The 23,463-nt window shown below is 42.6% G+C and overlaps 1 protein-coding gene across 2 annotated transcripts in view; it reads right to left on the bottom strand.

Annotated features, from left to right (window-relative positions):
* Positions 1 to 6,333: 6,333 nt before the first annotated feature.
* Positions 6,334 to 23,463, bottom strand: part of gys2 (glycogen synthase 2) — a 72,992-nt gene continuing 55,862 nt past the window's right edge. For both annotated transcript variants that reach the window (XM_047389211.1, XM_047389212.1), the window contains 4 exons: positions 13,322 to 13,417; positions 13,058 to 13,221; positions 10,692 to 10,772; positions 6,334 to 7,393 (listed from right to left, as the gene is read on the bottom strand). In XM_047389211.1, coding sequence (XP_047245167.1) covers positions 7,172 to 7,393; positions 10,692 to 10,772; positions 13,058 to 13,221; positions 13,322 to 13,417 — 563 coding nt within the window. In that variant the 3' untranslated portion in view covers positions 6,334 to 7,171. The remainder of the gene's footprint in view (positions 7,394 to 10,691; positions 10,773 to 13,057; positions 13,222 to 13,321; positions 13,418 to 23,463) is intronic.

The raw sequence follows: 23,463 nt of genomic DNA, 5'->3' as shown, positions 1-23,463 counted from the left end.
CACAACGAGAAGAGGTGACCGGACCCTGAGGAAGATTGTGGAGAAGGGCCGATTCCAGACCTTGGGGGACCTGCGGAAGCAGTGGACTGAGTCTGGAGTAGAAACATCCAGAGCCACCGTGCACAGGCGTGTGCAGGAAATGGGCTACAGGTGCCGCATTCCCCAGGTCAAGCCACTTTTGAACCAGAAACAACGGCAGAAGCGCCTGACCTGGGCTACAGAGAATCAGCACTGGACTGTTGCTCAGTGGTCCAAAGTACTTTTTTCGGATGAAAGCAAATTCTGCATGTCATTCGGAAATCAAGGTGCCAGAGTCTGGAGGAAGACTGGGGAGAAGGAAATGCTAAAATGCCAGAAGTCCAGTGTCAAGTACCCACAGTCACTGATGGTCTGGGGTGCCGTGTCTGCTGCTGGTGTTGGTCCACTGTGTTTTATCAAGGGCAGGGTCAATGCAGCTAGCTATCAGGAGATTTTGGAGCACTTCATGCTTCCATCTGCTGAAAAGCTTTATGGAGATGAAGATTTCATTTTTCAGCACGACCTGGCACCTGCTCACAGTGCCAAAACCACTGGTAAATGGTTTACTGACCATGGTATCACTGTGCTCAATTGGCCTGCCAACTCTCCTGACCTGAACCCCATAGAGAATCTGTGGGATATTGTGAAGAGAACGTTGAGAGACTCAAGACCCAACACTCTGGATGAGCTAAAGCCCGCTATCGAAGCATCCTGGGCCTCCATAAGACCTCAGCAGTGCCACAGGCTGATTGCCTCCATGCCACGCCGCATTGAAGCAGTCATTTCTGCCAAAGGATTCCCGACCAAGTATTGAGTGCATAACTGTACATGATTATTTGAAGGTTGACGTTTTTTGTATTAAAAACACTTTTCTTTTATTGGTCGGATGAAATATGCTAATTTTGTGAGATAGGAATTTTGGGTTTTCATGAGCTGTATCCCAAAATCATCCGTATTAAGACAATAAAAGACCTGAAATATTTCAGTTAGTGTGCAATGAATCTAAAATATATGAATGTTAAATTTTCATCATGACATTATGGAAAATAATGAACTTTATCACAATATGCTAATATTTTGAGAAGGACCTGTATACTGTGAGCCTTGGTATGTAAAGGCAAAAATGTGTTGGCAATCAGGATGGAGAGGGACATACAAAAAGGCCTTTGCAAGGTCAATGCAGGTGAAAAACCTTTGTTGAGAGACAATATTCTATAGTGCAAGATAAGGATCAGGGATCAGAGTGTTTGGAACTCTAGCATCATTAACAGGTCTTAAGTCTCGTACATTTATCCAGCCTTTGTTTGGACCTTCGGAGACATGAGAATGGGAGTATTCCAGTTTGAATGACAAGGAAATAAAACACCTGCATCAATCAGTCTAAACATTGTGTCTTTAATTCCTTCAACTTGTTATGTCTTCAACTTGTATTGTGGTCTCCACACTGAATCAGAAAGGGCTTGCACAATTACTGGTTCAGTGTCAAAAAGCCCTACATAATGCTGATGTTGTTTCCAGATGTGTAATGGGATTTCACTCCTCAGTAGCAGAACCCATTACTTGTAGGATATTTTTGTGCTCATACTGCGTTTTCTCTGAAAAAGAGACTTTGATTAACCACATAGGTTCCTCTTCTGCTTTTAACACAGCTGGTGCCTCTGTTGGAAGCCATGTTAAAGAGTATGAGTGTTTTGTCATTGGACCCTGAGATCTGGTTTGAAAATCAAAACCAACACAGAGGTGGATATGAGGAGCAGATTCTTCTTACAGCGCAGCAGGTTTGCTCTTCAGGGGTGAATTGTACTCTGGCAGACTCGCCTTCTTTTCCCACCAATTAAACAATCCCATTCTAAATGATCAAACTGACCTTTTTGTTCCAGCCAAACACTGTTGTAGACTTCATCAGGGTCAGTTCTGTAGTTCATGGTGCAGTGCAACTCATCTTGTGCAGGTTTTTAAGGATGCAAGGCTGAAATCTATGGTTTCCAACACTGGAATACATATTGTACATGTGGTGTTTTAGGGCCATTCTGGACAAGTCTCATCCAATACACAACAGGTGTCAGTGCTACATAGAAAATGTTCAGATTCTTAGGGGGAGGGCTGTGATGTGAAGGGCACAGCATAGTTTGTGTCCTCCTTCCCTTCCTGCTCACCAGACTGGAGATCCAACTGAAATTCATCCTTTAGCTGAAGTCGTTTTTCCCCCCCGACAGCCTCCCTGAAGTGAGGGAGCACTCTCCTCCTGGCCATGCTGTGGTGAGGTTCCTTTGTTTTTTCTAAACAAGATCTGACACCTCCTTATAATCAGGCTTTTGCAGATCCCCTCTAGCTTTTTTGGTATCTAGTAACAATTGAATTAATTTGTTCCTTAATTCTCGATCCTCTCCTACATTTTCCAAATGACCTGCCTATGTCTGAACGGATACGTGTTTCCCACGCAAGCTGAGCATATCTACATGTCTCCTGCATGGAGAGATTCTCTGTTATGCAATGCATGGTCACTTCATACTGGACGCTAACGTGGAGGTTGTGAAGAAACAAAGACTTAAAAGTGTTGTTTACTTCAAGACCTGGAGCATAACATTCCTGAAAATAAGCCATCTTTAAACGGCGGAAATATTCTCGGGGAGGTTCATCCTGTTTTTGCAAAACTGTCAAAGCATTAATAGTGGCAGTGGCTTCATCTCTGTAAATATAGTACTCCTCTCTAAGAGCCTGACAGAGAGCTGGATAACTGTCACTAATTTCTGGAGGAAGAGTTTTTATGAACACATTGTCAAAATAAGGTGAGATCTTTCCATGTAATCCATGCAACATTTAGTAACTGCTCACTGTTAACTCCATAAAAGTTACAATAAATATCCTTATATCCTTATGTGTAATCCATGCAATAATTATTAAAATACACAGTTGAAGCGGTAGAGAGTGAAACAAGCATGTTCTCATATTCTGGGACTGAGAGACTGGAGGGGCCTGTGTGGAGCCACATATTAACTGTCTTATCTTTTGCAGAAATATAAACAAGTGTACCCAAAGAAATGATGTATGATGATTTTCCATTCTTTTCCAAGTATTAAATTAAATTAGTAATCTTTGATTATCAAGTTAAAAGATGTATGATTGAAATATGGTTAAGAACTGATAATTAAAGTAAAAAATCAGCTATATATATGAAAGAGATATAATGTTGATCAGTCGTGATGGATGAATAAAAAGAACGAGGTGATGGTTTTGTAACTGTGTTTTAAAGTAAATGCAGAAAGCTGAGAAAGGAATGTGTAATACTGTGTAAAGTTTAAGACTGAGCAGATTAGGGAGAGAACGGTAAGATGACTAGGAGTGACGAGAGCCAGCTGCATGCTGACAGGGAATCTTTTCAAGACCAACGCAAGGAAGGGAGGATGAGTCTACAGCCAGCTGCGTGGCTATTACCGGCATCTCCAAGGCCGAAAAACCAGAACCAGAAAGTCACGATGACCATGACTAAGTATTGAGCAATAACTGAGAAGCTGAGCAGAGTAGGTTGCGCAATAACTGAGAAGTCTAACAAGGGGCTGACTGGTGAAAGCATCGGCACTATAAAGGCAATGCTGAAGGAGGGAACTGGGGTTGTTTCCTCGCAGAAGACCAGCGAACAAGATCAGACGGAGAAAAAAACTCAGATGGAAAAGGAACAGAGACACAGCCCAGCTGATCGACTGCATTAAAAAGAGGATCAACTCGTGGGCCCAGAAAGGACTTTGCCTCAAGATTAAGAATCTGATTTCATCTAAATTCTTTTTATCCAGACAACAGAAGTGAACTTGTTCGGTGAACAGCTGATTGCTCTAAGTTTCAGGCTTCTGGAAGTCCTGAATCAACCTCATTTATGTCTCCGGGTTTCCTTCAACTCTTCAGCCTCTGGAAACTACAGTCTTCGGAGACAAATAACAAAGTTTCTGTTTAACCATCAAAGCCTGGAGCATCAGTGCCTGCCACTTAAAGGAAGAAAACTGAAGATTAAGTCGTACTCCCTTCAAGAAACTCGTTGTTACCAGAAGAAACATCTCCATCAGGTACATGGATGAGCCTCCGTCTTCAAAGCCTCTTCAAACCCACTAGTTTCAGCATCAGGGAAAGACAGGTTGAGTTCATTGATTTATTTCTATTATTGAAATTATTATGTGTTGCCGAATTTAAGCTGTTACTGACCCCTGCAAAAGCGTTACTAATTAAATAAAGCATTTAAAATTCTAGTTAAATCGTGGACATTCAATTATTTGAGTCACTGTATTTGTGGTTTTTCATTGGTCTTGTTGCCTGGTTCTAAATGATTTTATGAGGTTTTTAATAGGTTGCCTCAGCCAAGTTTGTTAAAACAGCTCCTTGGGGCTCATGCCGAGCCACTAAAATTAACCTAGCCCATATACCAAGAGCCAGTTGTAAAATTAGGGAATGAGCAGCCTTGAACAAAAGTGACTGTTGAAAGTGTGAATGACTGCGGTAGGCTACTCAGTCGTCCAGACATCCAGTTTAAGAAGGGCTAGACTTTTGTATGAAGGCTGTCAGAGGCTAGGCGAGTCATTTCCCGACACCAGCTTAAACAGAACTTTCAGTAAACCTGCTTAGTAATATCTGTCAGGTTTAGGGAAGTCCGGACCCGTTGGATGGAGAGCTGGATTGAGCAATCCCTTTAGACATAGGGAAGTAAGAGGGAGGGGTTAGCTCATCGGACAACGAAATCACTTTGTTGGCATTTTTCAAAATATGAAAAATATGGGGGGGCCTAAGTTGATCCAGGACAGGGAGCAGTCCAAGACCCAAACTGTGACAAAAAAAAAACAAAAAAAAAACAGGCACATACAGTCACAATCACCCACTCCCACCCTTATGCATACACATAAAATCACTCGCACCCAACGTAAAGACAAACAACAATGGACGTCATACACTCACTCACACTCCCCATGCATACTCTATGCTCCCAGGTCCAGGCGCCGGTACCCCCTAGGAGCAACCAGCCCCCGGATCCAGGAGGTGGTCCCCTTCCCTCCTGGGGCAGAGACAGGCAGACAGCGCCGGCACCGCCCAGACCCGGGTGACCCCGGCCCAGCCCCCGCCCCCCCCGCCCCGTACCCGGTCCCCAACAACCCAAACGCCACAAATCCCCTCCTCCACAGGGGCACACCCCCACAGGTGAACTCCATAGCCGAGAAGCCGATGAAGCCACACCACACCCAGCTTCCAACTCACAAATCTTGACCATGTGGAGATATTAGAGTGGGTCTCCCTCTTGACTGACCGTGCTCATCTGTGTGGTGATGACTGGGTCCTTTAGTAGGACAACTTCCCTATTTTGGACCATTTTGCATGTTCCACTGATCAAAATCCAATGAAAAACCGTTGGGGCAGGACCGGTAATGGGGTTTACAAAAACAGATATGAGGTTATGGATGCCTTTCATGAAGCTACGTCTGCACATGCAGCAATGTTACCACCAGCCTTCTGACCACTCGCATCAGGCTTGTCTGAACTAATTTTTTAAGTAAGCTACAAGAACTCACTACTTATTCTTTTTTGACATTTTTACAGGCTATGATCTTAACACTATTATTACCTCATGATCAGCCTGTTTAAGTGTTAATGTAATTTTCAATAAAATGGCTACTGTGTATTTTTGTGCCCTACTTAGGTTTCTTTTTGCATTTTAAAGCTCAACGTTAAATGTGGTTAATTTTTTAGGACTATAAAATTTGAATAAGTGTATTATTAGGAGGGTATGTATAGATTTGAGCCGATATGTATAATTTTGACCTCTTGTGGAATGTAGAAAATCCAGAATAAATGTAAAATCTAAATGTTTTCAGATTCATTACCAACCACAAATATGCCATATCAGTTCATTCAAACACGTGTTTTTTTCAGCACATAAATTCAGTGGCAATGTAGCCATCTTAATGTGGCCGACATGCTAACACGACAATGTAAATTGTCGTGTTAGCATGTTTGAAAACGAGACAATGTGACTTGCAATGCAAAAGTCAACATCTGCCTAAACTGTTAAACATTAAATATTTCTACGCTAGAAATAGTATCACCTAACTTGTTTTGATATCAATATTTCCTCCACAATTCTCTATAGGCAGAGTTTACACAAACCGACTTGATATTTCTTTACTCATTAAATCACATAAGTATTTATGCTCCAATATAACAAGTGAATAGGGATAGGAGGTCACATATTTGAATAAGCTGTATTTAAAGCAAGCTCTTTAACAACAGGTAGTCAAAGTTTTCTGCAGTAATAGACTTAAAAATAATGTCAAACAGGCACAATGTCAGACACTTTGTATTTGTAAAGGTAAACAATTTTTCTTTTTATGATATACAACACCACTTTCAAAATATTCTAAATATTATATTTTTACTATAATACAATGCCATTGTCATTATGTTCATATTCTGTAACAAATTAAAACACCAAAGTGTCAGCAACCATAATTCAAAAATGAACAATATTGGTACAAAACATTAGTGGTTTGGCCAACATTCAAACTGAACTGTAATATTTGTAGATAATTCCACCTATGTCAGTCCTCAGGAACCGAAATGTATACTATGTAATTCATAAATGTGATCCAAGTTTTCAATGGGGAATATCGTCAAGGAAAGTATTTACAATTATTTTTTCTGTGGGTAGCTTATTTATGTTTGTTCTAGTAAACTAAGTGGAATCTATCTTAATGAATCCATTTTGTGAATCGAAGAAATGTAACAATTTAAATCTAACGTGGATTTATTAAGAAAAACATCAGCTGGTCAAGAAATGAAAAGAAGATTAAAATTAACTGAGGAACAAGGATTGGTCTGGCTAAAACAAATCAAAATACATTGTGTGAGTATATTTAGGGAAGGACCGAAATTTAGAGAGATTATCCAATCATTTTTTGAATAATCAGTTTGAACAACAGCAAGATTGCATTTGTCCTTGCATCCTGACTGGCACAAAGGGAGTTAAGTTGTGTAAAAATAGGCAAGAAGAATAAAACCATTCACTCTTAACGGCTGCGATAGGAGTTGAAATTTGTATCTGATTTACAAATTGAATGAATGCATTAGTCAGGCGGTCAGAGAAGTAGCACTAAAGCTGAACTGAAATTACAGGGGAATTTTAATTCCCTGACTCTCCTGGCTGCTTCTTCTTGCCTTCTGGCACTGCTCCCAACACAAAAGGAGCCTTGATGTTCAACCGGTCCCTCTCTGCCTCATCTTCTTCATTGTATGGTTCATCATCATCATCATCCTCTACATCGCTGTGGTGTGGGGTGGAGTGGAGGGAGGGAGAGGGAGAAGGAGGCACTGAAGACGGCCGGGGATATCGGAAACCCTCTGCCTATAAAGACAAGAAAGCCATAGTTATGTACCTGTATATATCACTAAAACAAGTCCTCCTTTATTTGGGAGTTCCATCTACTACTTTTATACGATCATTTTGTCACAGTGATGTGAAAGACTCATTGCCAGTTATCACAAACTCTTGATGTCAGTTGTTACTGCTGATGGTGGCACAACCAGTTATTAGGTTTGAGGGGCAATTATTTTCCTCACATAGGGCCATTTAAATATTGTCAAATATTGCAGAGCATAGCACAGAGAATTGAGATCCTTATTTTTGTAGCACACAGTATCTGGGATGGCACAGTTCTGATTAAAAAGAGATGAAAAATGCCCAGCAAAGAAAGAGCCAAAAGCCTGACAGCAAGGTTTGACCGATCTGCAGCACTGAATTGGAGACAACGATTTACAGTTGGCTTTTAAAAATAAGCACTATTCCTCCTCCTTGACCTGACATCTGCAGGGAATTAAGATGGCATCAATCCTGTGGTAAATTTAAGATGCTGGACTCACCTGGTTGACCTGTCCATTCCATTCCGAACAAATAATCTAATCTAATAATCTAATGAAATAAAAAGAAATCCTTAACGATAGAAGTTTTGTTTGCCAGAGATCTAGCATTAATCAATCTGAATCAGCCAGGAACCGTGGGTCCGTGTCTTTAGCTCTAAGTTCGGGAAATGTACGCTGCGTCTGCAGGGATGAGGAGAGCAGGGACTCTGGGGCTGGAATATTCCATCCTGGCAGCTGACTAAAGGTTCCAGCCAGGCATGGTTGCAGCACATGTAGCAGGAAAAAAAGAAGCAGAACACTGACCATAACGTCTTTAGAGAAGCTAGAGAACAGCGTCCCAGAGCAGCCTTTAGTCTCACCAGCTGACTGCTGCAGTGTAGTACATGTGAGCCAGGATCCCAGGGGGCAAAGTTTTGTATCTAGTGAAGTCCAATGTCGAAGTCCAATATCCGGCAAAGTTTGGTGATTATACATAAATAGAGAGCTAACATCTATGGTAAGACTTAGCACAATCAACACAAACAAGCAAATCTTCTTGAGCTACAGCTTTCAATCCTCACACACCAGTGCCATATTGCCATACGACCAAGGAACATGGGCAAAGCTGGGTACAAGAACATGAAGAGACTTGTTCATAGATTTAGGGCCTAGTCTTCAAAGATCCCAAATAGTGGGTGCTAATTTATGTGTACTATAAATAAATTGCATAAATTGCATCAGCCCAACAAATTTACTTTCACAAGTGGAGCATTACAGCTAACGCTTTAAAGCTCTGCTTGATATTTATAAAATAAACTTTATTAGAACCTGCTTTGGGATTATTTTAATTGTTTTACTTTTATATTTTGTTTGCAGCATTAGAGGCCTTTATTTTTTTTTCAATAGTAGGTAGACATGCAAAGAGAGGGGGAGGACATTCGGCAAAGGTCGCCAGGTCCAGGACTCGAACCCGGGACGACTGCATCAAGGACTATAGCCTCTGCACATGCAGAAACATTTTACATTAACAGCTTTTTTACCAAAAATTGCCGGTACTGATGAATGCAAGATGTATTTAGTGGTAAATGCGGCTCAATATAGAGAATTTGTGTATCTGTTAACACCTAAATCTAAACACCTGTGGGTCTGAGTGTGCGATTTGTGTACAGGGTTTCTCCATAAAAATATGCAATAGCGAGTGTGAAGACCCACAGACCTGCCCCCCTTGACCTGGGACAGATACGGAGAAGATCAGAGTCATAGACATCCAAAGGCCCCCCAGAGCACAGGAACCCCCACATAAGAGCAGGGGAGAGTTCCAGGGGAACCACCCAGCAGCCACACTGAAGATACCGCAGGGAGTTCCGGGGTCGAGCCCACAGGCCCCGCCGGCAGCTGTCTACGCCCGAGCAGATCCAGCCATAGACCCAGAGACCCACGACCCAGGGACATATCACTTCCTAAGCAGAGGCCTGACAGAGCCCAGGGTCCAGGACCTAGCAAGCAGCCACAGGGAGTGAGTCAGCACACACCAAAGCACCCAGCCCTGGACACCGAGAACCACAAGTACACCAGCAGGCAGAGACACCAACCACCGGCAGGTAGTGTGGCAGGGAGGAAATAGGCCCCACATTTGATGGGGGGCCTAAACTAATCCAGGAGAGGGAGCAGTCCAAGACCCAATCTGACACAAAAAACAGGCACACACAGTCACAATCACACATTCCCACCCTCATGCGTACACATAAAAACACTCACACCCACGCACCCAACTTAAAGACAAACATCAATGGACACTCACTCACACTCCCCATACATACTTTATACTCCCAGGTCCACCCCAGCACATGAAATTGGGGACGCAACGGCAAGGCAAAGGCCCCATGCAACGCTACCCCAGCCCCCGCCCACAGGTGCAACAGGGCAGACACCACCAAGCACCGCGACCACAACGGAACCCTCGACTCCACACCAAGATGGCACAAACTCACTTAGCAAGCAAACTCACCTGGCCAGTAGCAAGCACCCTGGACCGGTATGCCCCACCACGCCCCCGCAATCACACAAACACACCACGTCACCGCCACTGCAACGACAGCCCAACACCAACCAGCTTAGCTCCACTGTCACCGCTCAGTTGATCCAAATGCCAGTGACCAAGACACAACCAACCACCACAGGCCGAGCACAAACTGGTAGCCACCCCATTGCAGGTACAAGATGCGTTCCAACACCCCACCCACCCAACTGCGACTGCAGCCCAGCACCAGGTCGGGGGCCAGAGCCAAAGGAGGAAGCATCAGAGGAAGGCCACCACAGTGTGCCAAAGACCAGGCACCCCGCCAACCTCACACCTTAATCACGGAGGTGCCCCAGCATTCCAGCTGCACACACTCCGCATGACACACTCACGACGCACTGAACAGGCCAGCAAGCCCCTCCACAAAATCGGAGCCACACCCCAATCAATGGACAATGGATATGAGGGGGGGTTGTTAATGCACTTAAGTTATTTCTGTGCATGTTTTATACAAAACCAAGTTTGTTTTTATTTCACAACTTTTAAAAAGTGTATCAAAGTAAAAAAGACACAAGTCAGTTTTGTTCAATTGATGAGTGAATTGATGACTCAATTGACCTTTATTGTAAGTTGACTTGAAATGTAATTAATCTCGATTAAGGTTTTAACAGATTTGTGAATAATTACTTAATTTTTATTAATTGATTAACAGCCTAATATATAAATTTATAAAGAGAGAGAAGTCACTACTTCCATTTTTTAAACACTGCACTCTTTTACTTGCCTTTCGTGGGCCTTTAGGATCCATCTTGAACTTGTCTGGGAAACTTCTGCTAAGGGCCAGATGACGGGCTTGTGTGTAGAACTGTCACAAGAAAAGTTCAATACCTAAAAATGTTATCAAAGCACATCTTTTTCCCATTGTTCGTGCATTATTTGGGCAATATTTTCTGAAAACACTGCATGTTTTCTTTTATTAGAATTCCTCAGTCACAATTTAAAAATAAGGACCACAGCTAATCAAAGATGGTGAGATGGTGTCTTGCTGTTGAATGAGGGTTTTATTGCAAACATCAGAATCCAAATTGAGACATACAGGTCCTTCTCAAAATATTAGCATATTGTGATAAAGTTCATTATTTTCCATAATGTAATGATGAAAATTTAACATTCATATATTTTAGATTCATTGCACACTAACTGAAATATTTCAGGTCTTTTATTGTCTTAATACGGATGATTGTGGCATACAGCTCATGAAAACCCAAAATTCCTATCTCACAAAATTAGCATATTTCATCCGACCAATAAAAGAAAAGTGTTTTAATACAAAAAACGTCAACCTTCAAATAATCATGTACAGTTATGCACTCAATACTTGGTCGGGAATCCTTTGGCAGAAATGACTGCTTCAATGCGGCGTGGCATGGAGGCAATCAGCCTGTGGCACTGCTGAGGTCTTATGGAGGCCCAGAATGCTTCGATAGCGGCCTTTAGCTCATCCAGAGTGTTGGGTCTTGAGTCTCTCAACGTTCTCTTCACAATATCCCACAGATTCTCTATGGGGTTCAGGTCAGGAGAGTTGGCAAGCCAATTGAGCACAGTGATACCATGGTCAGTAAACCATTTACCAGTGGTTTTGGCACTGTGAGCAGGTGCCAGGTCGTGCTGAAAAATGAAATCTTCATCTCCATAAAGCTTTTCAGCAGATGGAAGCATGAAGTGCTCCAAAATCTCCTGATAGCTAGCTGCATTGACCCTGCCCTTGATAAAACACAGTGGACCAACACCAGCAGCTGACACGGCACCCCAGACCATCACTGACTGTGGGTACTTGACACTGGACTTCTGGCATTTTGGCATTTCCTTCTCCCCAGTCTTCCTCCAGACTCTGGCACCTTGATTTCCGAATGACATGCAGAATTTGCTTTCATCCGAAAAAAGTACTTTGGACCACTGAGCAACAGTCCAGTGCTGCTTCTCTGTAGCCCAGGTCTGGGGAATGCGGCACCCGTAGCCCATTTCTTGCACACGCCTGTGCACGGTGGCTCTGGATGTTTCTACTCCAGACTCAGTCCACTGCTTCCGCAGGTCCCCCAAGGTCTGGAATTGGCCCTTCTCCACAATCTTCCTCAGGGTCCGGTCACCTCTTCTCGTTGTGCAGCGTTTTCTGCCACACTTTTTCCTTCCCACAGACTTCCCACTGAGGTGCCTTGATACAGCACTCTGGGAACAGCCTATTCGTTCAGAAATTTATTTCTGTGTCTTATCCTCTTGCTTGAGGGTGTCAATAGTGGCCTTCTGGACAGCAGTCAGGTCGGCAGTCTTACCCATGATTGGGGTTTTGAGTCATGAACCAGGCTGGGAGTTTTAAAGGCCTCAGGAATCTTTTGCAGGTGTTTAGAGTTAACTCGTTGATTCAGATGATTAGGTTCATAGCTCATTTAGAGACCCTTTTAATGATATGCTAATTTTGTGAGATAGGAATTTTGGGTTTTCATGAGCTGTATGCCAAAATCATCCGTATTAAGACAATAAAAGACCTGAAATATTTCCGTTAGTGTGCAATGAATCTAAAATATATGAATGTTAAATTTTCATCATTACATTATGGAAAATAATGAACTTTATCACAATATGCTAATATTTTGAGAAGGACCTGTATACTCAGCAGTATGACAGAAACAGCAGTAATCTGGTATGACTGGTGGTGGACACAGTCCCACTCTGAGTTTTTCATACCAGTTAGTGATATTTATAGCATGAGCAGTTGCAAAAATAAACTAAGTTAAACTGTGCATCACTTGCACATCTTCCACAGAAAGAGAAATACAGAAATATGAGCTATTGTTTTAAGCTAGTTATTAGATTTTGTTGATTGCTAGACCCTGTCCAGGTTGTACCCCGTCTCTTGCCCATAGACTGCTGGACATAGGCACCAGCTTCCCCGCAAACCACTATGGAAGAAGCGGTATAGAAAATGACTGACTGACTGACCGACTGATTGCTAGATATATGTTCTTGTTTTTGTAAACAGAGCATTCAAGCACTGTTACAGTCAGAAACTCTGATTTATTTATGAGTGCTGACTCATGTTTAAGCCCCCACCCCCCTTCCATTCAACTATTTCTCAGTGCTTCAGAAACAGACCTGTCCTAAATATCTCCAGTCAAGCAGGTCCGACAGCCTCTCAGTTCGGTTCCTCTGGATGATGCGCTGACGTCGAGACTGCTGACAGAAACTGAACATGAACTGGGTGAGCTGGTTGCAGGACTCCTCAGCGGATTTGAACCGACGGTCCACAATATAGATACCTTAGACAGAAAAGAAGTTTAAAGGAACATAAACCTAAGATGATTAAATAAAATGAAGAGCCTTAATGTGTATATAAGTGTATGTATGTGTGTGCATTACCGTAGGCAGCAGGGTCTGAGACATGCTCCTCCATAAAACAACCAAATCCTGACAGATTGGTGGTGACACTGGGTATGCCCATCACAGTACACTCGCCTGGAAGACAGATATGAACAGCACACCTGTATGTATTTATAAACCCTAAAACCTTTCAAGTTTTGTCTTTTTACTACCAAAATCCCAAATGTGTCCTGTATTGGGTTTTATGTCAGAGACCAAAACAAAGTAGTGCATTTTTTATGAAGCGGATGGACATTTTATTACTTGAATAATTCCTAAATGAATAACATGCATTTGTATTCATATCCCTTTACTCTGAAACCACAATGTCAAATCTAATGTAGCCATTTAAAATCTAATGTAGAGTCCAGCTCTGTGTAATTTTATCTGACTATACAGGTCCTTCTCAAAATATTAGCATATTGTGATAAAGTTTATTATTTTCCATAATGTCATGATAAAAATTTAACATTCATATATTTTAGATTCATTGCACACTAACTGAAATATTTCAGGTCTTTTATTGTCTTAATACGGATGATTTTGGCATACAGCTCATGAAAACCCAAAATTCCTATCTCACAAAATTAGCATATCATTAAAAGGGTCTCTAAACGAGCTATGAACCTAATCATCTGAATCAACGAGTTAACTTTAAACTCCTGCAAAAGATTCCTGAGGCCTTTAAAACTCCCAGCCTGGTTCATCACTCAAAACCCCAATCATGGGTAAGACTGCCGACCTGACTGCTGTCTAGAAGGCCACTATTGACACCCTCAATCAAGAGGGTAAGACACAGAAAGAAATTTCTAAACGAATAGGCTGTTCTGGAGGAAGACTGGGGAGAAGGAAATGCCAAAATGCCAGAAGTCCAGTGTCAAGTACCCACAGTCAGTGATGGTCTGGGATGCTGTGTCAGCTGCTGGTGTTGGTCCACTGTGTTTTATATCAAGGGCAGGGTCAATGCAGCTAGCTATCAGGATATTTTGGAGCACTTCATGCTTCCATCTGCTGAAAAGCTTTATGGAGATGAAGATTTCATTTTTCAGCACGACCTGGCACCTGCTCACAGTGCCAAAACCACTGGTAAATGGTTTACTGACCATGGTATCACTGTGCTCAATTGGCCTGCCAACTCTCCTGACCTGAACCCCATAGAGAATCTGTGGGATATTGTGAAGAGAACGTTGAGAGACTCAAGACCTAACACTCTGGATGAGCTAAAGGCCGCTATCGAAGCATCCTGGGCCTCCATAAGACCTCAGCAGTGCCACAGGCTGATTGCCTCCATGCCACGCCGCATTGAAGCAGTCATTTCTGCCAAAGGATTCCCGACCAAGTATTGAGTGCATAACTGTACATAATTATTTGAAGGTTGACGTTTTTTGTATTAAAAACACTTTTCTTTTATTGGTCGGATGAAATATGCTAATTCTGTGAGATAGGAATTTTGGGTTTTCATGAGCTGTATGCCAAAATCATCCGTATTAAGACAATAAAAGACCTGAAATATTTCAGTTAGTGTTCAATGAATCTAAAACATATGAATGTTAAATTTTCATCATGACATTATGGAAAATAATAGACTTTATCACAATATGCTAATAGTTTGAGAAGGACCTGTAGATGGAGCTGTTCTGTCTCAGATGTTTGTTAGACAAAATTAGAGAACAAACATTCAAATTCAATTCGAAAATGCTTTATTTATCCCAAAGGGAAACTAAATGTTGTTGTAGCTCATATTATACAGATTTCATCAAAGAGCTGTTGTAGATGCTGATGGCTGTGGGCAGGAAGGATCTGCTGTAGCGGTCTGTCTTACAGCAGATCTGAAGAAGCCTCTGACCGAAGACACTCCAAGAATTTCTGCAGATGGCATTCTTGTACTGGAAGTCTGAGGTGTACAGAGTGAATAGGAATGGTAAGGGCACTGTCCCCTGTGGTGCTCCTGTAGTGCTAACTACCTGGTTAGACACACAACCCTTCAGTCTCACAAACTGTTGTTAGGTTTATGATTATTGATTGATTAATCTTGATCAATAATTATAATTACAAATCATAATCTGACAAAATCAATTTCTTAACCAAAAATCCTCATTTATGAATCGAGACCAGAGATGTTTCTGGTGTTGTAATTGTGGCTCAACGCCTCTGACAATTACAACCATTGAATACTCCGTAATAATTAATAACTATTGCCATAGATGTCACTGTTTAATCGACCGTTTCTGCCGGAACGTGTGGAACTTGAACCTTATTTTGACTGACACATCACTTTTTGCACACAATGAAACACAAAACGCTCTGTCTTTATCTATGTGAATGTTTATTAATTTTCACCTACTCAACATGCAAAATTCTACAAACACAGGGGTAACACATCTAAATAAGCAAAAATCAACAAACGGTAGTGGGTATGTGTTGAGTCAACCAGCAGTTTATGGCACTACAGACGAAGGAAAATGAGAATCTGAGTGGTGGCGAATGGTGGGGGGTTGGAGCGCAGCTCCGATTGTCCTTTATGATCTTCTGATCATAAAACTTCCCCCTAACTCCTGAGCACAAAGGATTCTAACTTTTGGCGGCAAGCTAGCACAGTGAGATTGAAGACAAAGGAAAAAAATGGAGAATTTTACCATGAGGTCGTTTTAACAGTCCAGTCTTGCAACGCATCCGCGTTCAGATAGTAAACACAAACAGCTCTGGGAACGCGGCGGATCCCGACATCAACATAACACATCAAAGTTCAATAAGCAAGGTTACATGCACATATTATTCAGAACACATGAGATCCTAACCAGCGATTCTGATCGCTTCTACAACCTCTGACCCTGCCCAGGCCTTCTAATAAAGAAATAAAAGATTAAATAAAAAGAAATTGGTTTTACTTGGTGTCGTCTTCTTTCTGAGTGAGGGAATTCGAGCGAGGAAAAGTGGGGGTAAGTTAATTGTGCGTCCACAATCAACTTCAGGGAAAGCGGTCAGTCTTCGTCCTTTGGTCTTCTTGACAAAAAGGAAAAATATGATCTGACCATCAAAGTCGACTTGGAAATGAAACACGATAGCGGTTCGTCTCTCCGAAACTCAGTGTTCTCAGTTACGTGTTAACTCACATCTTCGATCGGCAAAGTGAAATCTCTGGCCTTCTTAGTCCAAAAACCTCAGTTATGAATTGTTCGTTGTCCAACGAGAGAGAATGAATGAAACTCTGCAAAGAGCTCTTCTCTTAAAGTGGTGCGCTTCAGTCACTAGACCGGCTTTCTAGCAGAAGGCGAGTTTTCAAACATGAGCGCCTTCCTATATAGCGTCCTGCGACGTCAGACTTGGGACGCCCAGTCATATCAGTCGCAATGCTCAATGGGATATGTAGGAGCGGGCTGTCCTGGGTACAAAATGGCCGATGCCATTGGAGGGGCACAGTGACGTCCAACAACGTGCAGATAATCCAATACTCAGCAAACAAGTGGTCCAACACTGTGGTCTGTTTGTCAGGTAGTCTTTGTTGAGACCTCCACTTGAGTCTTCTGGAGTTTCTGACAAAACAAATAAGGTTGACTTGTGTTAAATGCACTGGAGAAATCAAAGAACATTATCCGCACAGTGCTGCTGGCTGTGTCCAGATGACAGTGGGTTTGTTCAAGCAGGTATATGATGGCATGACTCCAGCTTCACGGCGATAAACAAACTGAAGGAGGTCCTGATAGTTCATTGTTTGCTTACTCAGGTGGGCCAACAGGAGTCTCTCTAGGACCTTGATGATGTGGGATGTCAGGGCAACAGGTCTATAGTCACTAAGGACTGATGGGTGAGTTTTCTTTGGTACCAGAACAAGACAGGAGGTCTTCCACAACACTGGTACCTTCTTCTGGGCCATTCTAAGTGTTGAAGAGATTATGCAGAATACCACAGAGCTGCTCTGCACAGGCCTTCAAGACTCTGGGCCTGACATGATCTGGACCTGCAGCCTTATTCCAGTTCAGTCTCTCCAATTGGGGAGTTGTGTCTGTAGCTTAGCAACAACTGACCTGATAGCATCACATGCAGTGTTGGCAACAGCTAAAGGTGGAACTTAAACTGTCGCCAAAAGAACACAAGTGAACTCTCTGCGTAAATAATATGGACAAAAACATAGTGCTAAGAGTTCAATATCTGGGCTGCAGAGACGACACTTCACAGTAACGTGTCCTGGATGACACCATTTGTTGCTCACAAGTACTGCTAGTCTACCTCCTTTGCAATTGCCGCTCCTCTTTAAATCTCTGTTTGCTCGTATGGTCAGAAAGCCTGGCAGAAAAACGCTGGAGTCAGGGATGTGATCCTACAGCTATGTCTCAGTGAAACACATTATACTACATTCCCGATATTCTGACTGGATCCTTTGTAGAGCTTGGAGTTCATCCAACGTGTTTCCCAACGATTTCACATTATCCTTCATAATTGATGGAACAGATGGTTTGACTTTCCTCCTCTCTCTCCTCTTTGCTCCTGTTCTGGATCCATGGCACGTCCTTTTCAACTCAGGGATTTGGGGTTGTAGTTGAAGTATTATTTGAGCTTTTGTGATATTAATCAGCTGCTCCCGGTTGTTAGAAAAAAGCAACCCTGTTGCCATGGTGATTAATCATAACAAATGTCCAAAAGTAAAAAAGTATCAACAAAAATCCTTCCAGCTGCACAGCATCCGGTACTGGAGAGGATAATCGTTCAGAAATTTTTTTTTATTTCATCCACCATAAGAGGAATTTGGGTTCTTAAAAAAAACTAATCAGAATGAAAAGTAACAGAGCTTCTCCAACCTGAGTGGCACAATTCTAGAATTCAAACATCATGAAGAAGTTTAAAATAGGATTAGGTTAGAAAACAATATACCAAGCTTGGAACATTTCTCAGAGCTCTGTTCAACCCATCATCCAAACATGGAAAGAGGTTGTACCAACTGCAAACCTACCAAAACATGGATGTCCACCTAAACTGGCAGGCTGGGCAAGGAGATGATTAATCAGAGAATCAGCAAAAAGGTGTCATGATCTACAGCTGTTTGTATTTCTGGTTCTAACCTGTGTTTACTTCAAAATAATTTTGGGTTGTTTTTTAACTGCCAATTTGGTCTTTCTGTATTGGTTCATTTGTTTGTGTTGAGTTGTGCCTTGTGTTCTGATCTCTGTGTTTTTTGTTTTACACTCCTATTTTAGTTAGTCATTTTCCTTGGTTAGTAGACCCTTTTGTGTTTTGGTTCAATTCCTCTGATGTTTTATTGTATATTCATTAATAATCTCCCCTCACCTCTTTACCTTTTCACCCCACTTAGCTGCTATTCATTCTGTAGATTGTACTCACCTGGTTTTTATGTCACTGTTAGGTTGGGAGGATGAATACAGTGAGATGAATGTGTTTTTAGTAGATAAAGACAGCAGTCATTTGCATTTTGCATGGCATAATTTGACCCAAAATTATAGGTGCTTACTCTGACGCAAGTTCTGAGTCTTGTATGATAGTTGAACTCAACATTTATCTGAGGAACAGTACAAACTAGCCAACTGGGATCAAAATTAGTTTGGGGTAGTCATTTTTTATCTCTACGTGGGTAAGTCTGAGGTCTGACACACTGACTCCACTCCTCTATTCTCTGGCAATCAATCACTTTTACCCATAAATTCGTGTCACAAATTTGTGTCACCAACCCGAGCGCGCAGTGTGACTGATGTGAGCATATAAATCTGCAAGGGTTGGACAATGTAACTGAAACACCTGTCATTTTAGTGTGGGAGGTTTCATGGCTAAATTGGACCAGCCTGGTAGCCAGTCTTCATTGATTGCACATTGCACCTGTAAGAGCAGAGTGTGAAGGTTCAATTAGCAGGGTAAGAGCAAAGTTTTGCTCAAAATATTGAAATGCACACATTATGGGTGACATACCAGAGTTCAAAAGAGGAGAAATTGTTGGTGCACGTCTTGCTGGCGCATCTGTGACCAAGACAGCAAGTCTTTGTGATGTATCAAGAGCCACAGTATCCAGGGTAATGTCAGCATACCACCAAAAAGGATGAACCACATCCAACAGGATTAACTGTGGATGCAAGTGGAAGCTGTCTGAAAGGGATGTTCGGGTGCTAACCTGGATTGTATCCAAAAAACATAAAACCACGGCCGCCCAAATCACGGCAGAATTAAATGTGCACCTCAACTCTCCTGTTTCCACCAGAACTGTCCGTCGGGAGCTCCACAGGGTCAATATACACGGCCGGGCTGCTATAGCCAAATCTTTGGTCACACAATGCCAAACGTCGGTTTCAATGGTGCAAGGAGCACAAATCTTGGGCTGTGGACAATATGAAACATGTATTGTTTTCTGATGAGTCCACCTTTACTGTTTTCCCCACATCCGGGAGAGTTACGGTGTGGAGAAGCTCCAAAGAAGCGTACCACCCAGACTGTTGCATGCCCAGAGTGAAGCATGGGGGTGGATCAGTGATGGTTTGGGCTGCCATATCATGGCATTCCCTTGGCCCAATACTTGAGCTAGATGGGCGCGTCACTGCCAAGGACTACCGAACCATTCTTGAGGACCATGTGCATCCAATGGTTCAAACATTGTATCCTGAAGGTGGTGCTGTGTATCAGGATGACAATGCACCAATACACACAGCAAGACTGGTGAAAGATTGGTTTGATGAACATGAAAGTGAAGTTGAACATCTCCCATGGCCTGCACAGTCACCAGATCTAAATATTATTGAGCCACTTTGGGGTGTTTTGGAGGAGCGAGTCAGGAAACGTTTTCCTCCACCAGTATCACGTAGTGACCTGGCCACTATCCTGCAAGAAGAATGGCTTAAAATCCCTCTGACCACTGTGCAGGACTTGTATATGTCATTCCCAAGACGAATTGACGCTGTATTGGCCATAAAAGGAGGCCCTACACCATGCTAATAAATTATTGTGGTCTAAAACCAGGTGTTTCAGTTTCATTGTCCAACCCCTGTATTTAAGCAAGCAATAATTTGTGGTGAGTGCGTTTACATCTCACAAACGCTCTCACGCTGTGTTCTGGCACGCGTTCAACTCCCGACAAACTTGTGCCCTACCTGCTCTGTGGTCGCAGATTTGCTCGGTTTTTGCTTGCACACGCTCAATTCGGACTCTCCTGCTCCAGCTGCACTCTGCTCGCGCTGGACTCGGTCTCTTCGCTGGAAACTTGACTAAACATATGAAAATGAGTCACACCATCAGCCAATCACAAACAGGTATTTCTCATTGATCAGATCCTTACGGTGGGCCACAGGTGGAAACGCGCGGCAAAGCTACAAACTCCCTCTACAAAACGGAGTGTGCCAGGCCACAAGGGCGATTCAAACATAGACATTATGTAGACACCCTTAGGACCGGCGCTGCCTATTGAAGCTTACGAATCGGTGTGGCTGTCATCTTGGATAGCTCCGTCACACGTCCCCCTGTGCATTTATTTGTTCTTATGAGGCTGTACAGGTCCTTCTCAAAATATTAGCATATTGTGATAAAGTTCATTATTTTCCATAATGTCATGATGAAAATTTAACATTCATATATTTTAGATTCATTGCACACTAACTGAAATATTTCAGGTCTTTTATTGTCTTAATACGGATGATTTTGGCATACAGCTCATGAAAACCCAAAATTCCTATCTCACAAAATTAGCATATTTCATCCGACCAATAAAAGAAAAGTGTTTTTAATACAAAAAACGTCAACCTTCAAATAATCATGTACAGTTATGCACTCAATACTTGGTCGGGAATCCTTTGGCAGAAATGACTGCTTCAATGCGGCGTGGCATGGAGGCAATCAGCCTGTGGCACTGCTGAGGTCTTATGGAGGCCCAGGATGCTTCGATAGCGGCCTTTAGCTCATCCAGAGTGTTGGGTCTTGAGTCTCTCAACGTTCTCTTCACAATATCCCACAGATTCTCTATGGGGTTCAGGTCAGGAGAGTTAGCAGGCCAATTGAGCACAGTGATACCATGGTCAGTAAACCATTTACCAGTGGTTTTGGCACTGTAAGCAGGTGCCAGGTCGTGCTGAAAAATGAAATCTTTGGGTTTTCATGAGCTGTATGCCAAAATCATCCGTATTAAGACAATAAAAGACCTGAAATATTTCAGTTAGTGTGCAAAGAATCTAAAATATATGAATGTTAAATTTTCATCATGACATTATGGAAAATAATGAACTTTATCACAATATGCTAATATTTTGAGAAGGACCTGTATGTCTCAATTTGGATTCTGATGTTTGCAATAAATGGGGTTCAGGTCAGGAGAGTTGGCAGGCCAATTGAGCACAGTGATACCATGGTCAGTAAACCATTTACCAGTGGTTTTGGCACTGTGAGCAGGTGCCAGGTCGTGCTGAAAAATGAAATCTTCATCTCCATAAAGCTTTTCAGTAGATGGAATCATGAAGTGCTCCAAAATCTCCTGATAGCTAGCTGCATTGACCCTGCCCTTGATAAAACACAGTAGACCAACACCAGCAGCTGACACGGCACCCCAGACCATCACTGACTGTGGGTACTTGACACTGGACTTCTGGCATTTTGGCATTTCCTTCTCCCCAGTCTTCCTCCAGACTCTGGCACCTTGATTTCCGAATGACATGCAGAATTTGCTTTCATCCGAAAAAAGTACTTTGGACCACTGAGCAACAGTCCAGTGCTGCTTCTCTGTAGCCCAGGTCTGGGGAATGCGGCACCCGTAGCCCATTTCTTGCACACGCCTGTGCACGGTGGCTCTGGATGTTTCTACTCCAGACTCAGTCCACTGCTTCCGCAGGTCCCCCAAGGTCTGGAATCGGCCCTTCTCCACAATCTTCCTCAGGGTCCGGTCACCTCTTCTCGTTGTGCAGCGTTTTCTGCCACACTTTTTCCTTCCCACAGACTTCCCACTGAGGTGCCTTGATACAGCACTCTGGGAACAGCCTATTCGTTCAGAAAGTTCTTTCTGTGTCTTACCCTCTTGCTTGAGGGTGTCAATAGTGGCCTTCTGGACAGCAGTCAGGTCGGCAGTCTTACCCATGATTGGGGTTTTGAGTGATGAACCAGGCTGGGAGTTTTAAAGGCCTCAGGAATCTTTTGCAGGTGTTTAGAGTTAACTCGTTGATTCAGATGATTAGGTTCATAGCTCGTTTAGAGACACTTTTAATGATATGCTAATTTTGTGAGATAGGAATTTTGGGTTTTCATGAGCTGTATGCCAAAATCATCCGTATTAAGACAATAAAAGACCTGAAATATTTCAGTTAGTGTGCAATGAATCTAAAATATATGAATGTTAAATTTTCATCATTACATTATGGAAAATAATGAACTTTATCACAATATGCTAATATTTTGAGAAGGACCTGTATGCCCAACTAAAATAATCATAAGACAGGTTGTGGTAGTGCGATTTGCTTAGTTTGTTTTACAGCACAGTAGCTGACTACTCAGGCTGTGAGGTGTTCATTGTGTTCATCACAGAGACAACAAGGGGGAAGAAACTGTCTCTATGGCAGCTGGTATTTGCAAATTGCAATCTCAACAAGGACCTGACAGTAAAACTTTAAGCAGTTTGTGTCCAGGATGTGAGGGGTTTGCAGAGATGTTCGCTGCCCTTTTCCCTAACCTAAATCTATACAAGCCCTGGATGAAGGTAAGATCAGCCATTAGGGCTCTGCAGACCTTGTTAGTTGCACTCTTGGCCTGTCCTGTTTTGTGGCTGAGCCAAACCACAAAATGGCAGTTGAACAGAGGACAGGCTAAATAGTGACAGTGTGAAAGATGACCAGCAGCTCCTGTGGATGGTTATACTTCTTGAGTTGCTGCAGGAAGTACAGTCTGATGAATGATGGGGGGGGGGGGGTGTACAGTCTTGAGTAGGTTACGCTTTAGGTCGTTGCTTCATTTGCACCAGTGGAGCCAATCCACCTCCTGTATGAATGTAGAGTAGTCACTTACCTGAATTAGACCAGTAACATTTGTGTCTGTGAAGTCTGTGAAGACTTTCACAGACATATGCGCTTAGGTGCAGTCATTTGTTTACAGAGAGAAGAGGAGTAGGGAGAGAACACACCCCTGAGGGGCCTCACCTGCTTCTGCTGGTCAGTCAGGAAGCTGTTGATCCACCG

Source organism: Girardinichthys multiradiatus, chromosome 17 (genome assembly GCF_021462225.1).
Source record: "Girardinichthys multiradiatus isolate DD_20200921_A chromosome 17, DD_fGirMul_XY1, whole genome shotgun sequence".
Taxonomy (NCBI): domain Eukaryota; kingdom Metazoa; phylum Chordata; class Actinopteri; order Cyprinodontiformes; family Goodeidae; genus Girardinichthys; species Girardinichthys multiradiatus.
This window is presented reverse-complemented; position numbering and strand designations above follow the sequence as displayed.